Source organism: Macrotis lagotis, chromosome 1 (genome assembly GCF_037893015.1).
Source record: "Macrotis lagotis isolate mMagLag1 chromosome 1, bilby.v1.9.chrom.fasta, whole genome shotgun sequence".
Classification (NCBI taxonomy): domain Eukaryota; kingdom Metazoa; phylum Chordata; class Mammalia; order Peramelemorphia; family Peramelidae; genus Macrotis; species Macrotis lagotis.
The window spans coordinates 622,847,162-622,871,387 of NC_133658.1; the positions used below are offsets into that span (position 1 = coordinate 622,847,162).

Sequence of the window (24,226 nt, forward strand, 5' to 3'; positions counted from 1 at the left end):
AAACAATCTTCAAATCAAATAGGAGTTTCACATTGGTAAGAAGAAATTAGTTATTCTTACTGTATGGTGGGGATGAGGGGCGAGGAGGTTAGGAGTGTGATGACCCTGTGATCTGGAAAACTGGTGCAAATTTTTTTGGCTCTCCGTTTGTATAAGAGAAGGTCTGAATTTTTTTTCTTTTATGGGGTGTTTAATAGTACTTTGTTGTAAAATTTTAGGGTATTTGGTCATAGGTTCTGAGTCATCTGCAGTGTCTGCAAAACTCCCCCCCATATTCCCATTTAATTCCTTATGCCAATTTGCAATATATCGAAACAGAGAAGGGGAAAGTCATGTTATACAAGGTATATCTGTACCAACTTCTGGAAATACTGCCCCTCTCCCAACACACACACACACACACACACACACACACCCCTCTTAATGCCTGATCATGTGGAGATACCAAAAACATTGGGGAGAATGCTTCTCCTCAATTCTCTCCTATTTTCACCATGTGATACTTATCAGTCGTAGCTGGATTAAAATGTATTTTTGTCTTACCATAAAGTAATATTACCAGTATTTTAAATTTGTCAGATTATTTTGGATCTTATTACTTTTTACAGAAAGATTTTTAAGGCTGTATTTGATCTTTAGGTATATGTATAGATATAGATCACAACTATTACAAAGGACTTATATTTAATTACTCAAACAGAAAAACTTTTGTTCTCCAAATTGCTAACCACTCTCAGCTAGAAATAGAATGTTTGGATCATTTTTGCTTGCAGAGCAAGCTAGAAACGTTGGGCTGACTTTTTTCTGGAAATGTTATACAAAGCAGATTCTAGGAATGTTAAATTTTAAATCCCCAAATCCAATTTCTATTTTCAAACTCCTCAAATGAAGTCTCTAATAATTACTATCTATTTCTGCTTTGTTCTATATACCTGGGGCTTTGAAACCTAATTTTTAAAATCTATATTCTCTTCATAATTGTCATACATTCCCGTGGATTCAACTATCATCTCTATGCAGATGACTTCCAAACAGAGCTACCAGTCAGTCAACATGCACGTGTTAAAGGCTCACTATGTGCCTGGCACTATGCTAACCACTGAGAATACAAAGGAAAGCAAAATTAGTTTCTACTCTTCAGATGCTCATATTCCAGTGGGTGGAGATGGTATATAAGTTTCCAGGTGCAAACAAGATTTAAATACAAAGTAGATGGGAGGTAATCAAGGTGGAAAAAGTATCAGCAACAACATCTGCGAAGAACTGAGGGTGAAATCACAGTTTTGGTGCTATGCCTTAATATCTTCCCAACTGATGTTACCAGACAATTTAAAATATAAACACCAACAGGGGTAATATTAAAGTCAGCTGTGAACATATTTGCGTGGGTGAAGGATATGAGAAGATGACTCAAAGAAAGTAAAGAATCTCCCAGAGATAATATTTTGTGAATCTATGTCTTTTTTTTTCATTTACAACACCACTAGAGAGGTTAAGTGTAAGAATTTTCTACTGCTCACCAAGAATGCAAATACTAGGTGCAGTACACTTTACAAATAAGAATCTTACAGCACCATTGTGAACTAAACTCATTTCTAACACTGCAGCTTTGCCATTTCTTTTTTAAGAATTAGAACTTTTTTATTTGGAGATAAATCATGGTAGGAGATTTATTTTACAAGTAAAATTTCTTTAAATAAAATTTAAAAAATCCCATTACCAGCATTCAAAAGAAAGGGATTAATAAGATCTGTACTCAGTCTGGTAGTAAACATACTTTTTGAATGTTGTTTGGCATGCTATGCACAAAGAAATGAAGAACTAAAGAAGCACCTGTCTGGGGGATAATGAAGAATACAGTTTGATTGAAGGATTGTATACAGTATGTGGAGGGGATGAGGTATGAGATAAGGTTAGACGGAGAAGGTATCAGACTATGGAGTACTTTCAAAGCTTGCCTAGAAATCAGATATTATTCATTGGGCATTAGGAAGCCAGTCAGGAGTTTTGAGCATGTGTAACTAGAACAAATCTAGACATATGGAAGAATAATATATCAAAAGTAAGAAAGACTGGTTGGGATGAAGATACAGGTAAAAGAGGGAAAGCCCAAATTAGGAGGTGGTGAAAGGGGAGATAACAGTTAACAGGACTTGACAACTGATGGATATAGGCTGAAAGAAAAAAAGTCATTAGATTTTAAGGCAATGGATTGCAAACTGCATATCATCTTAGTAAACTGCAAATTAATACATCTATCTTTGTACTATATTTTTATATAATATGAGCCTAACACTAAACTTGTACAGGTTTCAAGTTTGGACATATGATCCTAGCTATATTCCCTCAGAACATCACAGTAATTTAAGAAGAACATGGATATGCTGAAGAGTGCCCAGAGGAGGCCAGGATGACACCTTTAGTCCCTGTCTTGAGATCAAATGAAGGAACAATGCATATTCAGTTAAGAGAAGACTTAGAATTGTCTTCAAGTATCTAAATGGCTGCCTTATGTAGACGAGAGATCAGACATGTTTTGTTCTGGTTCTCTACAGAAGAGAATCAAGAATAATGGATGGAAGATTTTTGGATTCCATTCAAATTTCATTTTTTATAATTACTCCTATATCCAATTACTGTAGAAAACAGAATCATAGCAGTTCTTTTTCTGTCATGTATGTAGCTACATTTACTAAAACAAAAATGGATGCTGAAATTGTTTAACATTAATAAAAGGAACTGCAAATGAAATGTAATTTTAAAAGTATAGCAGTTGATTTTTAAATCTAAAATCTATACACTCAGTTTTGCAGCAGAAAGACAGATCTATCAACAGATTTTTGCTGTTAAAAGCATCCAAGCAGACCACCAAATGTAGTGGTTCAGAACAAAAATAACACTTGTTATGATGTATCTGTAGGGATCTGTCTCCAAATAAAAAAGTTCTAATTCTTAAAAAAGAAATGGCAAAGCTGCAGTGTTAGAAATGAGTTTAGTTCACAATGGTGCTGTAAGATTCTTATTTGTAAAGTGTACTGAGACAAAAGTGCTTCAATAAATGGAGATTATATGAACAATCCAGTAAATGAAAAGCTTATTTGAACTATAAACCTTAAAACCACCAGACTCGGGGCAGACTATGGCACAGTGGATAGAGCACTGGTACTGGAATCAGGAGGACTTGAGTTCAAATTCGGCCTTAATAATTATCTAGCTATGTGACCCTGGGCAAGTCACTTAACCCTGTTGCCTTGAAAAAGTAAAAAACCACCCCCCAAAAAACCCCCAACAAACTCTGTGTCCCCTTCTTCCTCATAAGCAGCTAAGGTATTTACAGTAGTGAAAAAAACTATGCTAATACTTTCAGACCACAAAAGGTTACGAAAGTTCTCATTTTTCATGTGTAAATGCTAAAAAGAGGAACTTCTACTGTTTACTGTTTCTGAGGATTTTTATTAAAATCCTTTATCATAAATCCTTGTTCTCTGAAGCATCAGGTCAACAGATGTTTATAATTATATATATATATATATACACACCCATATAACAAACTCTTTTGAAAACTATCTTTTACCCACAGAAAATACCTTACTTTCATAATTTAGATTTGGAATGAATGTATTTTCATAGAATGAAGGTAGCCAGATGACAAAGAAGATAAGAATTGGATCTGGAGTCAGGAAGATATGAGTTCAAATCACTTAATCTCTCTGCCTCATGTTTTTCACCTCTAAAATGAGGATAATAATTTCCACCTCCATGGATGGTTGTGAGGATTATATGAAGTAATATTTGTAAAGTTCCCTGCAAACCTTAAAATATAACATAAATGCAACACAGACCATCCCAAAAGCTTTTATAGTTATAAAACTGCATTAAATCTTTTAGAAAAAACCTCTCAGAATAAATAAAAAAGTCCTGCTGGCAAAGAGTTTATATTCTTATAGGGGAAGAGATTTCAGTTATATGTCAAATGGAAAAATCCTATGATCCCTAGGGTACAGTAGCAAAAGCAGATGGTATGGCATCTTCGTTAATGACATTTACACTGAAAAGACAATATCCATTTTTGATGCTGAATCATTTGACAGTGCCAAGAACTTCAGTGGAAAAAGACTTCTTTTTTGGTTCTTCAGCAGCTGTTTCTGGTGAGAAGATAGGAGCTCCAACACCTGCAGAAGTAGTTACTAGATTTAATCTCTACAAAGGTTGATTCCTCTGATGTCGGCTTATAAGGGCCAAGCTGAAAATAGGACTAGTGGTTAATGGGGTGTTAAGTTCAAGTTAGGGTTCAATTCTATGCAGATAATCCTAATGAATAAGATTTTTATAGAATCATAACTTTTAAATCTGGAGTGATCTTAGAGATGAGCAAGTCCAACATCACATGATGGGTGGAGTTAACTGGATAAAGACTTATCACTGTTAACCTATCAAAAATCTCTAAAAATTACAGGTAGCATGTATCAGACAAATTTCTCTTTAAGGTATCAAAAACCCATTAACATGATTATAGTTAAAAATAACAGGGTCTGACCACAACCCCAGAGAATAATCAACAAGCATTTATTAAGTGCTTGCTATGGCGAAGGTACTGTTCTAGGCAGCGATGATAAAAACATAAAAGTGAACCTGTCTCTTCCACAAAGGAGCTCAAGAACTAAACTAGTTCAAATGCTACATTAAGCCTATCAAACAAAAACAGAGTCCATAGAGCTCTATCTTTTCATTACTTTGTCAAAGCTTTTCAAGAAATGCCCCTTTATCTTTCCTACTCAAATGGTTCTGTGTTTTTGCATCAAAAGTTCTATCCAATGGCATAGGTTACAGCTCACCAATCTGTGCCCAGCTCATCCATGTCCTCCTAAAAGACTGATGCAAAGGGCCCATCTAATATGTTTTGTTAGGTTTGGGGTTTCTTTTTTTTTTGTTTTTGCTCATCGTCAGGGTCCTGGTAGAGGGGGCAGGTAAGTGGGGCAGTGGATAGACTGCTGGGTCTGAAGTCAAGAAAACATCTTTTTGAGTTCAAATTTGGCCTCAGATGTTTCCTGATATAGTCATGAAGAATTTGGAAACAACTGAAACAAATGAAAATGGGTAGGACATCCTAACATTCCATCTGTCATTCCTTGTTCTTGCATGAGACCATCTTTTTCTTTAGTATAATTTCTTGATGACATTTTTTACTTTTTTTCTTCAAACTCACTATGTATGTTTTAACTGTGATACTCATCTTTAGTTCTTTAGAGTAGGTGATATTCCAAGGCTTGTTGTTCTACAGCAACACAAGTATTGAAAGATGGGCCTTCACTACTATAGAAAGTTCAGGTTTAGTAAATGAAAGGCTCAGTGTTTTTGCAGTTTCCAAAAACAACCCTTTTTAAAAATCTGAGACCAGTTCATTATCTGTCCATATTGCTTCTCCTAGATATATTTTGTTGGATAAGTACTATATTGTCCATAAGTATATATTCATGTGAATAGATTTCATAGATTTTTTTCTTTTCTGTATGGCTGGACAGACCTTATTTCTTAAATGGCTATAGATCTCTTCCTGGAGGTTCTGTAATATCACGGGGACAATTCAATTAACACAATCTTATCTACAAACAGGATCAATAAAGCCTATTCATAGGGAATCTCCTTAACCTGGACTCTGCACTGGATATCCTTTGACAGAATAGAAAACATTTTTGAAAAGGACACATTTCTGTTTCATGCTTTTCTCAATGTTTATTATTACAGGGTTAGGATATAGGGTTATTTTTGCTGTTACACATTCTAAGGAATCCTGAATACTCGACAGAGCAATGTGACACTTTGTTGAATAAGGGTCCATAAAAGGGAATATTGTTTTACTGAGTTAAATGCTTTTTACAAAATTCAAAATTCATAGTCTATACATTCCAGTCAATTATAAGATGGTAAGAAATGATACATCCTTGAGTAACATTTTCAAAAGCCTATTTATTCATCACTGAGGATGCCCTTAATTCATGGATAATATAACCCTCAAAAATTCTGCTATAGATGAAAGAGTAAGCATAGAAGTTGGTAGCTATTAATGTTCTTTTTGGGCACCTTTTTTTTTTGATATTGATATAGCTACTGATTATCTTCCCCTACATGTAAATAAAAAATTGGTCCTTCAATGCCTTCATAACTGTATCATGTCTAACAGAGGTCTCTTCTTTATTTGAAACAATTTGGCTGCCTTTCCCATCTTTGCTTTTAAAAAAAAATTTTTTTAGTGTTATTTCTAGTTCCCTTTTAAGCACATCAGAGACTGAGATGTTAGGGGTCAAGGGTAATATGTAGTCGGATCACTTTCCTTGATGGAGAAGACTTTGTTTAAATAGGTTTTTTTTTTTTTTGCAAGGCAAATGGGGTTAAGTGGCTTGCCCAAGGCCACACAGCTAGGTAATTATTAAGTGTCTGAGGTTGACCGTGCCACCTAGCTACCCTGTTTAGTTTTTGCAAATACTTTTCACTTTCCTTTTGTTGCCAGTCTTCCAGTTTTTGTAACTGAATGCCCTTGGGATATCCTTGCTCAGTATTCCCCCCCCTTCTCCCAACTTCCTTAAACTATTTTGTATTTATTCTCTTACAATTATTGTTACATGCATGTTTGTTGTCTTCCATTAGAATGTTAAGCTCCTTGTGAGTAGCAATCATTTTACCACTGGTATTTGTATACCTGCCTAAGTAACTGTTCACAGAAAAGGTTAATAAATGCTTGACAATTGACTTGCATCACATCAAGCTTTTTTAGATGGTTTTATCCTTCACTGCTTCCCCCTGCTTTATGAAATGGCATTACTCATTATCAAAGACCATTCTTCTTTTTAAGATGTTATAAATGGGACTGAGGTAGAGATGGTGGCATGAAGGCAGGAATTCCTGGAAACTCGTCCCCTAAAACTCCAAATGCTGTCAAATTATGACTAGCCAAAATTTAGAGAAAAACTGAGCAATACAATTTCCCAGTCCAAGACAACTTAGGAGATCTGCAGGAAAGGTCTGTTTCACCAGGACTGGAGGGCTGGAAAGAGCCGCAGCACAGCCCTGTGAGCAAACCTGCTCCAACTTTCCATTTATTCTATTCTCTCTCCCCTTTCCCCTGTCCCTACTCAGAAGTATGTTGCATCTGAGTACCCTCTCCCACGATCTTCCCTCTCTCCTAATACCCACTCCTCCCTACTCTCTCCCCTCCCCCCATAGGGCTTGGAATACGAGATATTCCAGAAGGCAAAAGAGCTTAGTTTATAACCAAGAATCAACTACCCCACAAAACTGAACATCTTCTTTCAGGGGAAAAGACTTTCAATGAAACAGGGGACTTTCAAACTTTCCCACTGAAATGACCAGAGCTGAACAAAAAGTTTGATTTCCAAGCACCGAATTCAGGTGAATCATAGAGAGGGTGGAGGACAAAGACTAATTATGAGGAACTTAATGATGCTGAACTGTGTGTATTCCTGAATGGGAAGAAGATACTGATAGCTCATATGAACCTTCTCATCTATAAGAAGAGTTAGAAGGCGCATATATGCACAAGGTACAGGAGCAAGCTGAATATAATGGTACAATATGGTATAAAGATGAATTTAAAGGGTGATAAAGGAAAGTACTGGGAGGAAGCGAAAGGATGTAGAATGGGCTAAGATATTTCACATAAAAGAGTCAAGAAAAAGCTTTTGCAATGGAGTGAAGGGCAGGGAAGGTGAGGGGGAATGAGTGAGCCTTCATTCTCATCAGCAATGGCTCAGTGAAGAAATAACATACACACTCAATAGGGTATAGAAATCTATTTTACCCTAGAGAAAAACAAGAGGAAAGGGATAGGAAAAGGGGGGGAGGGGAGGGAGGAGTAGGTGTTAGGAGAGAGGGAAGATTGTGGGAGAGGGTACTCAGATACAACACACTTCTTAAGCAGGGACAGGGTAAAAAGAGAGAAAGAGAAAAGAATAAATAGGAGTTGAAGGAATAGAATGGAGGGAAATACAGCTAGTTATAGCACCTGTGGGAAAAGATATTGAAGCAACTTCTCTGATGGACTACTGCTAAAGCAACTCCTCCCAGAGACAGAGTTCATAGAATCTGAATACAGACTGCAGTACTTTTTTCTTTGACTTCATTTCTCTTAGGGTTACTCTATTTTTGGGGGAGGAGGCAGGTTATGTTTACTTTTACAATAAGACTGTAATAATATGAAAATAAACTATAAAACACACACACACACACAGACAAAAGATGTTGCAAATGAGTTTAAATTCTAACCCAGTGTGGCTTTTAGCAGGTAACTTTCTCCTTTTGTCAACTAAGTCAAATGTTGCTTTACTAAAGGTACTTTCTGGGCTATTTTGGATTCCTTTTAACAATTAATTTATGTTAGCTTAACTTCTCAATAAAACTGATAGTCAGTTCTGATGCTATTTAATGCTGTTTATTTCCCATTTTTTTGTTTTCATCAGTGTGTTAAAATAATTTAAGGTTAAATCTTAATTGTATATTATATATTTTTCCCATTACTATTTTTCTTTTTTATTATAAATATTAATTATACTTATCATGAACTGATGGTCTAAATGTACCCAGACAAATCAATTATATTTTTTTAAAAAAAGAAAATGTTCAAGGTACAAGTGATAGGTTTTTGTATAAGCTATTATATTTTTAGCCTCTTTTCTTTCTTCTGTACCACATTTTTCAATATATTTTTTTCTAGACTCATCTTTTCCTACCTGTGTATTGAAACTACCAAGTATCAGAGAGGAATATGTTGGTTTGATCTGAAAAATCTTTTAAAATACCCCCAATATATTACTATAAAGCAAATTCAAAATTATTAAATTTACTTTCAAATGTCTAGTCTTAAACATAAAAACCAAGTTGCAAATGCACTAAAAGCTTACATTATGTCAAAATTTTAATTTAAAACAAAGAACTTCGGAATCGTGGGCATGAAGGAAATTAAAAAAATTATCTCATCCATCTCTTAGTCTTAAGACAATACCATATTTAAAACACAGCAAAGAGATAAAAACCTATTGAATTATTAAAGACTTCAAGAGAAACTACCAGTCTAATAATAAATCATGCCAAAATGCATGTATGTATGTATGTATGTATGTATGTATGTATGTATGTGTGTATATATATATATATATTCCTTATGCTACAATTTAAGATATTTTTCAGTAAAGGCTTTAATAACAATTTAAAATAGATTTTACATCTTGCACTGAGGATTTCACAACATCAGGGTACATACTAAAGTTTTTCTAAATAGCTCAAAGTCTTGTTATTGTTGGACACCTGGCAGCGGCACTGCTTATTCAAATCCCTTGTAGAGTTAATGAAAATTTCATCAAATTAATTTCATATATTTGAACATGAACATTTTAATGAATTCAAGTAACATAAGGAAAGACTATCTAATTTATATTTCAGTAACAGCAAAATGTATTTTAAAGTAATGTTAAGATTTTAAACATTTACTTACTGCATCTTTGAAACAAAATATTTTCTGTGGGAATGTATTACTAAAACTGTACCATATTGTTTGCCTTCTCAATGGGTAGGAGGATTGGAGGGAAGGAGAGAATCTGGAATTCACAATTTTTTTTAACACTAAAAATACATTTAAAAAATTTTCGGGGAATTTGACTTAAAAAAATCTTGGTGGGGCATTAGTTTCACACCACTTTTGCATTAGATAAAAGAGTCAAACAAAGTTCAGTTCTATTTAACTATTCTATTCAAGGTTATTTCCCCCAGAATTTTCCTAGGTATTGAATGCATACATACATATATATACATATATATATACACATATATATACATACATACATATATATGTATGTATCTTTTTTGCTTTGTTTTTGTCTGTGGACTTTTGATTTTTCTGAGTATAAAAGAGATATTGGTAAGGAACTTTGTCCAAGGTATATCAGAACCTTTGCAACTCTGCTCTGGATTTACTACCTCCCCAAGAGTTACATGATTTGCTCTGTGTTCTAGGATTCAAAGTATAATAGACTGTTAAAGTCAAAATCTTATTTTAGGGGATGTGGTGGAATAGTTATCTAATTAAAAGCTCTTTGAGGGTAGGACTTTGTCCTGGAATGTAACAACAAAAACAAAAAAATGCTTCCCCACCCAGTAGGTAGGAATAAATGTTTGTTGTATTGAACCCATCAACATAAACATAAACCAGCTACAAAGTTAAAAAGGATATTTTCACACTTCTTTTTAAAAAAGGCTCATCCAACATTATATACAAATTCTCCAACTTAGCACAAACACATGCATATGTAAAACAATCTATGTATAATCAAAAGAAATCTTCTCTTACTTATAGTCACAATTAAATAATTAAACAAAAAGCAATGAAATATGCTTCTAAATGAACTGTAGGTTAGATGTTCTAAATATGTGGTACAGGCAAATGGGTGCATAAAAATGAAGGAAAAATATTTCTCTAATAAAAACTATTTATGTGTATACCCCTCCACCCTCATACACACCCCCATCTCCAATTTGGGTTTCTTCCTTTTAAAAATCTTTAGTCTTCCATAATCTGGCAAAAGAAAATAAACTGATGGCAAAGTTAAAAGTAATGAGATTTATAGTACTATTTTTACTTTCTTCTAACTCAGGAACCTGACTGCCATATTCCTTCCTTTCAAAATAATATGGTTATTGGTATTGATTTTGTTTGAAAAACCTGTTGCTCAACTAAAAGAATCTCATGTTTAAAAAAAAGTGACACATCTACATGTAAGAGAATGAAGTTGTCTTGAGATGCTGGAGCTGCCAGGCTTTATTGTTACTCAGTTTGAAAGTCAGTGTGGGTTGTCTCTGGAAAGACTGCTACTTCAGCACTTTCAAATGAATTTCAAGTCTATGTTCCATTTTATCTTTTGTAAGTTTAATGTATTCAGCAATAGTGAACTGACAATTTAAATAACTACATTTTAAAACAAACGAAGCATTGATGTTAATGTGTGAAAATGGTTCCAACCCCTGGAAGTCTTGGTTCCCACCATTGTTTACTCTGACAACAGGATATAATTGCTTACTTACTTGGCAGCAAATTTTACCATCTGCTTGCTTGCATGGTCTCCCACAGCCACAAGAGCCTGGACATTAAACTGCTGCTGACGTAGTACTAAGAAACATTGCTTCCCTGAATAAAAAAATAAAAACAATGCAGGTATATCAGGATCAAATTACTTCATTTTTTTTCAAAGAGAGAAAATATTTCTCCACTTTTACAATATGACTAAAATTCCACAACAAAATGAGTTTTTTCACATGCAGCTGGAAACCTCTTCTTTTTCCTATCAAAACTATTATCTAACATTAATTCATTTAAAATATTTATACAAGTTATGAAACAATATACACCTGTCAAAACACCTTTAACAAAATATACACAATCTTTTAGGAATAATGCTTATTTTCTTGCATTATGAATTAAGTTACTATTAAAGTTAACTTCAAGTCACTGCTATAAAGAGCAATACAACAGAGAAGTTCATGCGCTTGGCTTCCTTCACTTTTCCACCTATAATTTTACCCAACCTTTCCCATTTATAGTAATACTATCACAAACTTTCTTTCTTTCTTTTCTTTTTAGGTTTTTTTGCAAGGCAAATGGGGTTAAAGGCCACACAGCTAGGTAATTATTAAGTGTCTGAGACCGAATTTGAACCCAGGTACTCCTGACCCCAGGGCCGGTGCTTTATCCACTGCGCCACCTAGCCACCCCTATCACAAACTTTCTAAGTATCCTTTAAAAACTTTGTTTTTTATAAGATTTTTCTCTTCACATTTCTCAAGTCTAGTTTCTTTCCTATTCTTTAATTTAAAATCAAACACTTTAAGAGAGAGAAGAAAACTCTGTGCTCAGGGCCACAGGAACACAAACCTGGAACTAGAAGGCCCTCAGAGGTCTTCTTTTAGTAGTTCCATCTACTCATTTTCCAAATGAAAAAAAAAAAAAAAACAGGCACAGGGCATTAAAGATGCACACTAGTTGGATTCAAAAGTAGAATTTGGATCCAGATTCCCTTATTCCAAAACCTCTTTTCTCCACTCCACACCATAATCCACTCCCCTCACAGACAAGTAGGAAAACTGAGACTGAAGAGTTAAATGATTCATTCAAAATTTTAAGAGCAGCAACTAGAATCCAAGTCTCTTACAGTACAATTTATTTTTTCCTATATGCCTCTTTCCCCTTTAATATAAAAAATATCATCTCCATAAAAAGAACAATGAAGTTTGAATTATAAATAAGTGGATCATAGACCCAGAGCTGGGAAATATTTCAAAAATGTTATGTGGTGTAACCTCTTATATCACACACACACACACACACACACACACACACACACACACACGCGAGCGCGCGCAAGAACTAGGGCCTAGGGGGGTAGGACTTGCCTAAGATCATATAGGTATAATCTTAGGTTTGACTCCAGGTCTGTCATTTATCAAATGTATGAATTTGAATGTAATTCTTAATGATTCCTAATCTGTGTTATAGGAAAGATTCCACCTTCCAAGGCAATCTCCGGAGGAGCCTCCAAATCAAACTTTGAGAATCATTTCCTCATAAAGCATTTAAATCTAATTCAAAATTTCTAATTGCTATTCTCATCATATACCTAGACTTTCAAAAAAGAAAAGAGAAATCTAAGAATATACTTTGATAAAAAAAGAACAAGGCATTATTATCAAACACAATGTTCTATGTGATGCCTTTCCTCCTCAGCTTCCAATGTTCTCTCTCCCAAAGCTATTTTGTATTTACTCTGCGTATTTTACATAAGTTTAAATATGTTTTCTCCCTCAATAGAAAGTAAGCTCCTTGAGGGAATGGATTATATAATTTTTAATCTCTACATCCTCATTAACTAGGCACATAATAGGTTCTAAATTATTGTTTAGTTGATTATAGTTAGCATATAAAAATGTTAATTTATAGAATCTTCCAAATGAATGACAATCATAAAAGGCAAAACAGAGAGTCTCAATTACAGACATAATCTACTTAAACTGTTGTTCACACCTGGTTAACAGGAATGTTTGTACCATTTCAAATCCCAAAGTCACAATTCTATGTTTTCTAATCTATATGCTAAAATAATAAAAATATATAATAGGGAAAAACTTTATGACTCAGCCTCAAAATGGTAGTTTTTTAAATCACAAGAGAAACTGTAGATACATGAAAACACTTAAGAATTGCCATATTATTTAAGAAAAAAGGGGGGGAAAAGAAAGAAAAGGGTAAGATGTAGAAGGTATGTTTACCATCACTTTAATAACATGCTGAAAAATGAATACATTCCATAATCAAAGAGTGAGTTGCTGTATATCTGATGACCAGTCTTCTAGAATTCTCAAATGTCTGTGAATTCAGAAATGCAACTCCAAATTCTAGCAACAAAATAGGTAAGGTCAAGCAACAAGTTACAATGAAGATTTTTAAGAAGAGCTGAGGGCTGACCAGAGGGATAGGACCATCTGGACTGACTGGCAACATTTATAAAAGGACAGAAGTTTCTGTAGAAAGCTGAGATGCATGGGAGAAGTAACATGAGACAGAAGAGATAAAAAAGAAAAGCAGAGAGAACAGAATGACAGAGATTAGAAGTGGGAGCAGCTGGAGTAGGGAACTGGGAACAAGAGACACAGATATTAACATGGAAGCAAAAAAAAAAAAAGCCAGAAAGAAAGAAAACAGAACAATGCTATCATCTGGGGTGGGGAGGAACAACATTCAGCACTCATTCAAAAATTTTAATTTTTGAATTCATTTCTGAATATATCAATCCTACTTTCTCTATTAAGTGATCATATATATATTTAGGTTTTTGCAAGGCAAACGGGGTTAAGTGGCTTGCCCAAGGCCACACAGCTACTAGGTAATTATTAAGTGTCTGAGACCAGATTTGAACCCAGGTACTCCTGACTCCAGGGCCGGTGCTTTATCCACTACGCCACCTAGCTGCCCCGTGATCTCTTACATTAAAGACTTAAAAAGGAAAAAATTATTCACCAAAATGAGTATTAGTTAGCCAATATTTTGCACTCATAATAATACCTGGCTCAACCCCCTTCCCCAAGAATCCTCTTTTCTGGGTTAAGTTTTGTTACAAATTATAATTACACAAGATTCAGCTTTGCAATATTCAGCTCTCAGTAACCTTTGAAGATATACCTCTCTAAGCTGAAAAAGGGAAGGAAGGGAGACAGCCAGAAAGCAACATACAGAGACTGAGTATCAGGAGATCTGCTCTGTCACTAACCAGCTGAGGGCAAGTCACTTGATCATTCCAATTATTTTTTGACAAGGCAACGAATGGGGTCATGTGATTTGTCCAAGGTCACACAGCTAAACAGCAAATGTCGGAGGCTGGATTTGAACTCAGGTCCTCTGACTCCAGGGCCTGTACTTTATCCATTGCACCAACCTAGCCGCACCTTTCCAATTCTTAATCTCTTCATCTCTAAAGTGAAAATGTGGACTACTTGGTCCTTAAGGTTTCTTCTAACTTCTTGAATATGACTATACCAATAATACAATTCTGCAGTTAAAGAGCCATTAAGTGGACAAAGGAGTAAGCAAGATAAACCATAATAAACTTATAGTTTTCTGAATACAACCAACAGAACAAACATCCACAATATTATTTGGATTATACACTCCCTCTAGTAAAAAAGTACAAAGCAGAATTTAAGAAAATTTCTCTAAAACAAAGAGAGAAATCAATAAATCTACACAAGCAATAGGTCTAGAAATTACTACTATACAGATAGCAGGACGGTGGGGGGTGGGGGGGGGTGGGTAGTGGAAAGTAACCTGGCTCTTACCAAATACCTGCTAGGGTTTTTACTATGAGTTAAAAACATTAGTACTGTCACTGATCCATAAGTGCAACAGTGCTTCATAAGTCCATCAAAGTATCTACCATGGCTCAGGTACTACACAGAAAATCTAATCTAAAGCAGGATGATACAAAGGAAAGGAGGGCTAGATTTGTTGTCATCTGTGTTCTTGGGCAACTCCCACAACCTCTAAGCACCTCAGATGAAAAATGAGGTGTGAGTAGATAGAGACTCAGGTCTCTTCAGCTCTAAATCTATGATACCATGATAAATGATTCTTTTATATAAAGACACACAAAAAATACCTTTTGCCCTTAAGGCATTTACATTCTATAGAAGGAAATATATATCCACATAAGATATGTAAAATAAACACAATACAAATGAAACAGCAAACATTTTTAACTGTGGGGGGATGGGAGGAAAGAAGTGTTTACTCTAAACTTGTATTTGTCATATTGTCATATTTTCTTTGAGCTACTTCAATTCTGCCTTTTTCATAGAGCATAGCACCCTCACTGATGAGGGCATGCCATTCTGGGTGGTCCTGTGCCAGTGTCTCCCATACCAACAATCAATTCTATAGTTCTAAGAGAGACCTTCAGGATGTCCTAGTTTCACTTCTTCTGACCCCCTTGTGAGCTCTTGCCCTGTTTGAGTTCTCCATAGAATAGATGTTTTGGCAAGCTTACTTCTGGCTTTCTAACAACATGTCCAGCACATCTAGTTGCACTCTCTGTAGTAATGTTGAATACTTGGCAGTTTAGCTCGAGAAAGGGCCTCAGTGTCTGGCATCTTCTCCAACCATCTTCCTAAGACAGTTTAAATGGAAGTGATTCAGTTTCAGACGTGGCACTGGTAAACTGTCCAGGTTTCACAGGCATCTAGCAATGAGGTCAGCACAACAACTCTGAAGAAATGAGGTCAGCACAACGGCTCTGAAGACCTTTAGTGTGGTGGTGAGTCTAACATCGCTTCTCTCCAACAAGAATCTTACCAGCAATGACTAAAAGAGAAACATCCCTGTGATTGTCACAGGACAATTTTATTCCCTTTACCTTTATAGAAATGGATGATAGAGGCAGCCTTGAATTCTTGGGGGGGGGGGGGAATAACCTCTTCCTGCCATATGACCTGAAAAATTTCAGTCAGCTTTTCCTTGTAGATCTCAGCCAAAATAGGAGTTTTGCCACTTTAAAGGAACCTAATGGCATTCAAAAACCTCTTCTTCAGTTGGATCTTCAGCTAGGGACTGACTGACTTCAACTTGAGGTTAACAGTCAATGGCTTCTGCATTGATTGATGATGAGCTTTTAAGAACACTTATAGAAGGGTTCAGCCCATCATTATGTCCCTATCCTTAATCAATGTGGATCCGACAGCACTGAGTAGTTGGGATGCACCAGAGATTTTTAACCCATAAATAGATTTCAGTGCATCTTAAAAGTCCTTTGGATTGTTACTATCTGTATAAAACTGAATTTTATCTGTATTCTTACTGAGCCAGCTCTCTAAGTTTTACTTGTACTTTACTTTTTTTTTTTTAGTTTTTGCAAGGCAATGGGGTTAAGTGATTTGTCCAAGATCACACAGCTAGGTAATTATTAAGTGTCTGAGGCTAGATTTGCAGGTCCTCCTGACTCCATGGCTCCACCTAACTGCCCATACTTTACTTTTTTTTTAGGTTTTTTTTTTGCAAGGCAAATAGGGTTAAGTGGATTGCCCTAGGCCACACAGCTAGGTAATTATTAAGTGTCTGAGACCTGATTTGAACTCAGGCACTCCTGACTCCACGGCCGGTGCTGTATCTACTGAGCCACCTAGCTGCCCCCCCCATACTTTACTTTTGATGGAATTAAATGCTGTCTTCTTAGAAATGGATGAACTAAGCTGCTGGTAAACTCTGTGGAGTTCTCGGTTTTCATTTAGCAGCTTCTGTATTTCTCCATTATTTTCATCAAACCAGTCTTAACGTTTGGGAGTGTTCTGACCCAGATGAGCAAATGCAATGCTGGACACCAAATCTCTGAAAGTTGCCCCCTCCTTTTCTGCTCTACTGTTGCCAACTGTGTGTTGGCTCAGTTTTCCAAGTGAGCAACAAACTGTTCCCAATCATACAGACACTAATCTCTTGACATTAATTCTTCTGGTAGTCATTTTGCCTTGGGGTCTTTGCTTTAGTTGAAAGTGAGTATGTAGCTTAGAGAGGATGAGTCTGAGTTCAGTCCAGCACTCTGTACTCCACTTTGCCTTTGTCACTCTGTCTCTTCTCCTTGTGATAACGTAGTCTAATAGATGTTTGCTACAAGGGTGCATCCAGGAAGTTATATTGCATTGAGGTAAATGGAAGACAGTATTTGTGATGAGAAGGTCATGAGATGCACAAGTCTTCAGGAGTAGGTGACAATGCTTTTGCTGTTTCCATCTCCATTCCTCCCAAGGACTCCATGCCATGTCTGGTAATCTGAGCTACTCTAGCACTAAAAACCACCCAGAATCATAAGCTTGTTCTCTTCTGGTACATTGAGATAAGTCTTCAGGTCTGCATAAAATTTTTCTTTGTCATGGTGGGAGCATAGACACTGATGATGGTGGCATGACATTTTCCTGCAAGTGGCAGCCTCATTGTCATGAGTCCGTCCTTCACTCTTCTTGGCTGATATTCAAGTTTGTTGACTAGATTAGTTCTGTTTCCAAAAACCTACCCTAGCTTCAGGGTGCTCCCCTTAACTGTGGTCACTCCAGAAAAACGTGTATCTAGCTCTGACTTCAGTAGGCTAGTGTTCATTTGCCAGCCTAGTTTCACTCAGACCTGCTATTTGGATATGAAACCTGCTGAGTTCTCTTGCAACAAGAGGTGTTTCAGAACTATTAGAGATCTTGTGTTGTCTATGAGTGTGGAATCTTCTTTGAGGGAGTTTTTTGAATTTTTTTGCTTTTGACCAAAGGGTGGGGAGCCCTACCTGCCCTGGTAATCAGGCCAGGGTTAGACAAGCAGACAATTTTTATGATACCTTTTTTAGCCCCTTCCTCACACTAGGAGGTGAGCAGTGCAATTCTTAAAAGGGCTGCTCAGTTACCAAGGGGGCTGCTGAATCCCACAGTTGCTTTCAATGGGGAAACAACCCCATGATCTGGGTTGCCTGTGTGCAGGGTTGTGATTACAGCTCCCAGTGTTTTTGTCCTTTGCCTATCACACATGACTCTGTAATAGGAATGATAAGGTGGCAAGGGTGATATCTTTTGATGTATGCATAAATTGGATTTAAGTGAGGGAGAGTTGTACGACATTGTTGACTCATATTTTCTACCACTATATGTCACACATAGTGAAGTGGTCCTATTCCTTAAAGGAGGATTCTCTATTTGCTCAACCCATTCCAATCCATCCTATGTCCTCCAACAGACTGCCTCATCTGTCATCCCCCCACTAGAACTTTTTTTGCTTTCAATTTCTCCCTCTATACTGGTTTATTCCCTATTGCTTACAAATGTGCTAGTGTTCCACTCTTAAACTATTACTTCATTTTTCTATCCCTGCTAACTCTCATCCTATATCTCTTCTGTCTTTTGTAGCTAAACTCATTAAGGTCTTAATAGGAAGAGCTACTTCCTCTCCTCCAGTTTTACCTTATCATTGTATCCAAAATGCTCTTTCCAAAACTACCAATGGCCTCTCTTGGTTGCCAAATTCAATGGGCTTCTCTCAATCCTCATACTCTCTTTCCCTCTCTGCATCCTTTGACACTGTTGATACTTTCTTTTCTTTAGTTTTTTAGGTCTCTGGTACTCTTCTTCCCTCTCGAACCACTCAATCTCCTTTGCTGCATCTTCATCCAGATCATGTCCTCCACCCATAAGTATCCTGTAAGGTTTTGTGCTGCCCCCCCCATTACACTTGATGATCTTATCAGTTCTATGGCTTTAATTGCCATCACTATGCTGACCATCCTCCAATCTCTCTAGACCTTCAATCTGAAATCTCCACCTGCCTCCAGACACCTTGAATTGAATGTCCATTAGCTACCTTTAACTGAAAACATGTCCAAAAGGCAATTTCTTTTCTCTTAAACCTTCCCCTCTCTTACCTTCCCTGTTCTTAGAGGATACCACTATCTTCTCCGTTATCCAGGTTTACCACCTGGATGTCATCCTCAACTCTTTACCATCTTTCACCCCCCATTCCCCATTCAATCTATTGTCAAGACCTGTCAATTTTACCATTGCAACATCTCATGAATACATCCCCTTCTCTCGATACCACTACCACTCTATTATAAGTTCTCACTACCTCATGACTCATATTTCAATCTTCAATTTTAGTAAAGTATCATTTCTTTGTCTTTTAGTTAACATTCAGATCTTATAAGAGATTTCTCTGTCCAGTACAAGAAGATTAGAAAAAAAATGTACTTTTTAAAGGCCAAATCTAATAGTTGAGATACGCCAATCTGGGGAGAATTATCAAATAATTAGTGCTTTGCAGATACACATATTAAAAGAACTCATAAAACTATAAGTTTAGCACAACTGAGTAAATTAAGAAGATGTTATTTATTTAGGAAATATAGACAGGAAGAGCTACCAACATAATTTTAAAGTAACACATTTCTATTTGTCATTTCCTGAGAAATGATCTTTTTTAATTGAATGATGTAGGTTTACTGTACTGTTCTGTAACTTTCAGTATAAGAATCCTGTTGTACTGTAACTTTCAATATAAGAATCCTAAATTATTTACCTATGTATATAAAGAAAAGTTGCCTTGGGGTGAGGAAGGGGTAAGGAGAAGATAAGAAGGATAAAAAAAAAACAATCTGAGAAAAAATTGTTTTACCACCCTGAATAGAACCTGAGCTGTTCATACTTCATCCTTAGGCAATGGCAAACCCCTGGAGAATTTTGAGTAGTTGATTAAAACAGTGTTTAATTAGAATATGGTGCAATTGTATAGGAAATTTCTGCAGCATGAAAAATCATTAGGAGGCTATGGATATAGTTTAGAAGTAGTTGGTTTAGAACTGGACTTGTGATTTCATTGGTATGAGGAAATTCCTGCCATTAACACAGGTTGGCACCTTTTATGTAACTTAGAATTTGAGAGATAATAATGAAAAATAAATTATAGGACAGGCACTAAACTGAATGTTGTACAATTATTATCTCCTTTAATTCTCACAATAATATAGAGAGGGAGGGTCTTGTTATCCCATTTAGCAGATGAGTAAACAGAGTAAACAAATAGTTAAATATCCTGCCCAGCATTTGAGTATCTGAGACTAGATTTGAACTTAGGTCCTTATGACTCAAGGTTTTGTTTTATCCTGTGTGCCAAGAACTGCCTATAATACTGAGATTAAGTAATTTACTTAAGATTATTCCATCAGCATAAATGTCAGATGTGTGACTTGAACCCAGGTTTTTCTAACTCCAATGGTACCCCTCTATCCAAATTACCTTCTCCTAGGAAAAAGGAAAAGGATCTAAACTCAAGTGTAGAGGCAGAAAAACAAAAAAAAGGAATGAAAAGATATGAAGCAACATGAAGAAATCACTCATATTTAGTGACTAGAACAATGGTCACATGAAAAAAAAAACAGAAGATCAAAAGAAAGAATTTGTTCTAGGAAACAGATAAATTCAATTTAGAAAGTTTGCTATCCAATAATTTTTAAACTGCTTACTTTCTATTAGAGCAAAGGTTCTTTTAAGTGCCTTTTCTCAGAGTCCCTCTGGCAATCTGATAAAGACTTTTCAAAAGAAGATCATTTATCCATGGATCCCTTTTCAAAATGTCTGCTGCCTGTATTAACAAATGCAAATTAAGATCATGTACCCTTAAATCTTCCCATGGAACTCAAGTTAAACTCTACTTCAGAGGGATTAGAAAGGATGTAAGAAATTTAATAATAGAACTGAAGTGGCAGTGGGAATCACTTAAGTAATAAATTTTTATTTTCCACTTTCTACCCCAGAATTGTGCGATACTCATGCTGTCAATGACTGAATCTATGATTAGGCAGTTAGCTTTCCAAATAGGTAAAATAAATCATTCCTACATGACAGTATTGTATATATATGTACAATACAGAGTATAGGATGCTCAATTAAATATTAATTCAATTCGAGTGCAGTTTCAACAGCAAAAAAATAGGACATGCTGCATCACCCCAAATAAATGAAAATCATAAAGTGCAATTTGCATGACTTTCATTAGAAACCTAGAGAAATAAAAATGCAAATTTATAGAGCTCTGCAATTTTAATAAATGTCAAGAATCTTTAGAAGTTTTAAAACATCTTCAACCTATAAAAACACTGATGACTATCGGGAGACATCATTCAACTGAATCTGCATCATTACTTTTCAAGTAAATTATCTATTTTGAAGACAATTTATAAACACTGCATTAAGATTATTTCTATCAAGAAATTTCCTTCCAGAATTCAGGGAAGCCTGGAGGGATTTGCATGAACTGATGCTGAGTGAGATGAGCAGAACCAGAAAAACACTGTATACCCTAACAGCAACACAGGGGTAATGATCAACCTTGATGGACTCCCTCATTCCATCAGTACAACAATAGGGGACAATTTGGGGATGTCTGCAGTGAAGAATACCATCTGTATCCAGAGAAAGAACTGTAGAGTTTGAACAAAGACCAAGGACTATTAACTTTAATTTAGAAAAAAAAACCTGATACATTGTCTGATCTTGCTGTCTCTTATGTTTCTTCCTTAAGGATATGATTTCTCTCTCATCATATTCAATTTGGATCAATGTATAGCATGGAAACAATGTAAAGATTGGCAAATTGCCTTCTGTGGGGGGGTGGGGGGGAAGTACATTTAGGGGTAAAACTGCAAAACTCAAAATAAATAAAATCTTTAATTACAAAAAAAAGAAAAGAATAGAAATTTCCTTCCACAGGTATTTCAAAGCCTCCTACAACTTTTTGATGATCAATTACAGGGGTGGGACAAATGTTATTATTTTTTAATATGAAAGGAACTGTAGCAGCTCAGAAAAACCTTGGGTTTCCTAGGTCTAAACTTTTTGGCTCTGCTCTGCCTCTTCTGGAACCTATTGGGAATCTACTTCCTTGGAAACTTTCAAATTCACAGCTAATGAATTAGCTTGTCAAGGGTAGTAATCAAGGGTAGGAAACTAATTTCAATAAAGACTCTTTTGGCCAGTTTCTGTCTTGAATAATCTGTTCTGTAAGACAGCCTCAGTGTTCTATCAAAGAAATGACAAGAATAGAATAGCATCTCTCATCTAGAATACTGACCCCCTCCTGCTGGATCTAAAGACCATTATATCCAGGTGAGGAAACTATGTTTCATGTCCCTTCTGGAGATCCTGATTGAATTCTTGTGATCTTTATACATTCTCCTCTTCTCTTCTCATGTCCCTCTCATCCTCTCCCTCTAGGCATCTCAAGCTAAGTAACTTCTTTCTGGGAAAATAAACTTGGGACATAATGAGGGGTTTACTGGTTTTTTGTAGCATTGTTTTTGTTTCTTCTTTGGAAATCTGTGCAAGATTAAAGTAAATGGGATTTTTTTATTCTTTTATTTGTACTGCTAGCATCTGGCACAAAGTTAGTAATGCCATAAAAGCTTGTCGATTGAGATTTATTCCAGTAATGCAAATGTTGACCCATCCTTGGTAACTCCTTTCTATCTAATATCATTCCCTGATTTCTCTTCATACCTTGAAGATATCAGTGGAGTTCTAGGGCTGTTACTTATCATCTCAAGTCATCTTTTTTGTCAGACATTCCCCATAAATCTACCTTGATTTTCTTTAAGTTATTCACTGATCATATGATGTAGCCTGTTCATACTCATCATACACCTTTCCGTTGGCCCTCTATATGATAGGTATTTTCTATCCTTTAAGAGATTGTAGGGGTACAAATTGTACAGTTATACATCAGCATCAGGAGATCCCCGAGATATTAAAGAACTTTGAAATTTTCTGTAGAATACTGCTCCTATAGAAAAACTGCTTTAGAAAAGTCTGCCTAACTTTTTGTTTTTGTTGTGAGAAAGATTAGAAATTGAGAAAATGCTCTTCAATTGGAGAAGAGTTAGTAAGTTGTGGTAGATGACTGTGATGGAATACTATTGTGATATTATGATAAAAAAGGATGTTCTCAGAAAAAACGAGAAAGACTTACTGATGCAAAGTAAAAGTGAATAGGACCAGGAAAACATCAGTATACACTAATAAGAATACTGTACAATGAGCTGTGAATGACTAAACTATTCTTGGCAACAAAATGAATTGAAACAACTGATAATGAATACTATCCACCTCCAAAGAAAGAACTGATGGATTCTGCCCTCAAACATTAGCTGAGTGACCCTGGGCAAGTCACTTAACTGCCTACCTCAAGTTCCCCATGCGTCAACTGAGCTGGAGAAGTAAATAGCAAGAATTAGTATCTTTGCTAAGAAAATTTCAAAATGGGGTCAGGAGGAGAAGGACATGACTGAGCAACAAAAATTCTGATTTGATATTATTTTGTTGTCTAGACTTAAGAAAGAGATGGAGAAAATATTTATAATGAAGATTTGCAGCTAGACAAGATGGTGAATATAATGCTAGGCATAGTGTCAGGAAGACTCATCTTCCTGATCAAACTGGCCTCAGTAACTTACTAGCTATGTGACCTTGGGCAAGTCACTTAACTTCTGCCTTAATCCACTGGAGAAGGAAATGGCAAACCACTCCTATACTTTTGCCAAGAAAACCCCATGAACAGTATGCTTCATGGGATCAGACTCAGATTCAACTGAACAAATAACCAATATCTATACAAAAGTAACTATAACGAAAATCTGTAAGTTACAAAAATGCAATTGAAATAGAATGAGGAAGAAGCAGACGTAAGAGGTATAGTTTTTGTGGAAGTAATTTATAGGATAAGTCAAGTAATCAGTGAAGGAAGAGACTAAAGAATTACAACTTAGATTTTAGATCTGGGTTAACTAAGAATATGATAGTGCCATTAATAATATTATGAATTAGGGCAAAATTTGGTTTTATAGGGGAAAAATGGCTAGATTATATGTACTGTAAATAAATCAGTATTACCTGAAAGAATATATGTTATCACTGGGTTACAATTCTGCCACAACTCTGCAACCTCTCCTCTGAAGTTCACGTGATTAAATTTTTTTGATCTATTTCAGATCATGGCAGCTGTTTCCCAATTTACTACATTTCTTTTGATCTTGGTTACAGTGGTTTTATCTGTGCAAAAGCTTTTTAATTTAATGTAATCGAAATCATCTAATAGGTTTTTGGTGAT

At 35.8% G+C, this 24,226-nt stretch overlaps 1 protein-coding gene across 1 annotated transcript in view; it reads right to left on the reverse strand.

The window, feature by feature from the left end:
- DARS1 (aspartyl-tRNA synthetase 1) overlaps positions 1 to 24,226 on the reverse strand; it is a 70,191-nt gene that overhangs the window by 39,387 nt on the left and 6,578 nt on the right. Inside the window, exon 4 of the mRNA XM_074215067.1 lies at positions 11,089 to 11,191. Coding sequence (XP_074071168.1) covers positions 11,089 to 11,191 — 103 coding nt within the window. The remainder of the gene's footprint in view (positions 1 to 11,088; positions 11,192 to 24,226) is intronic.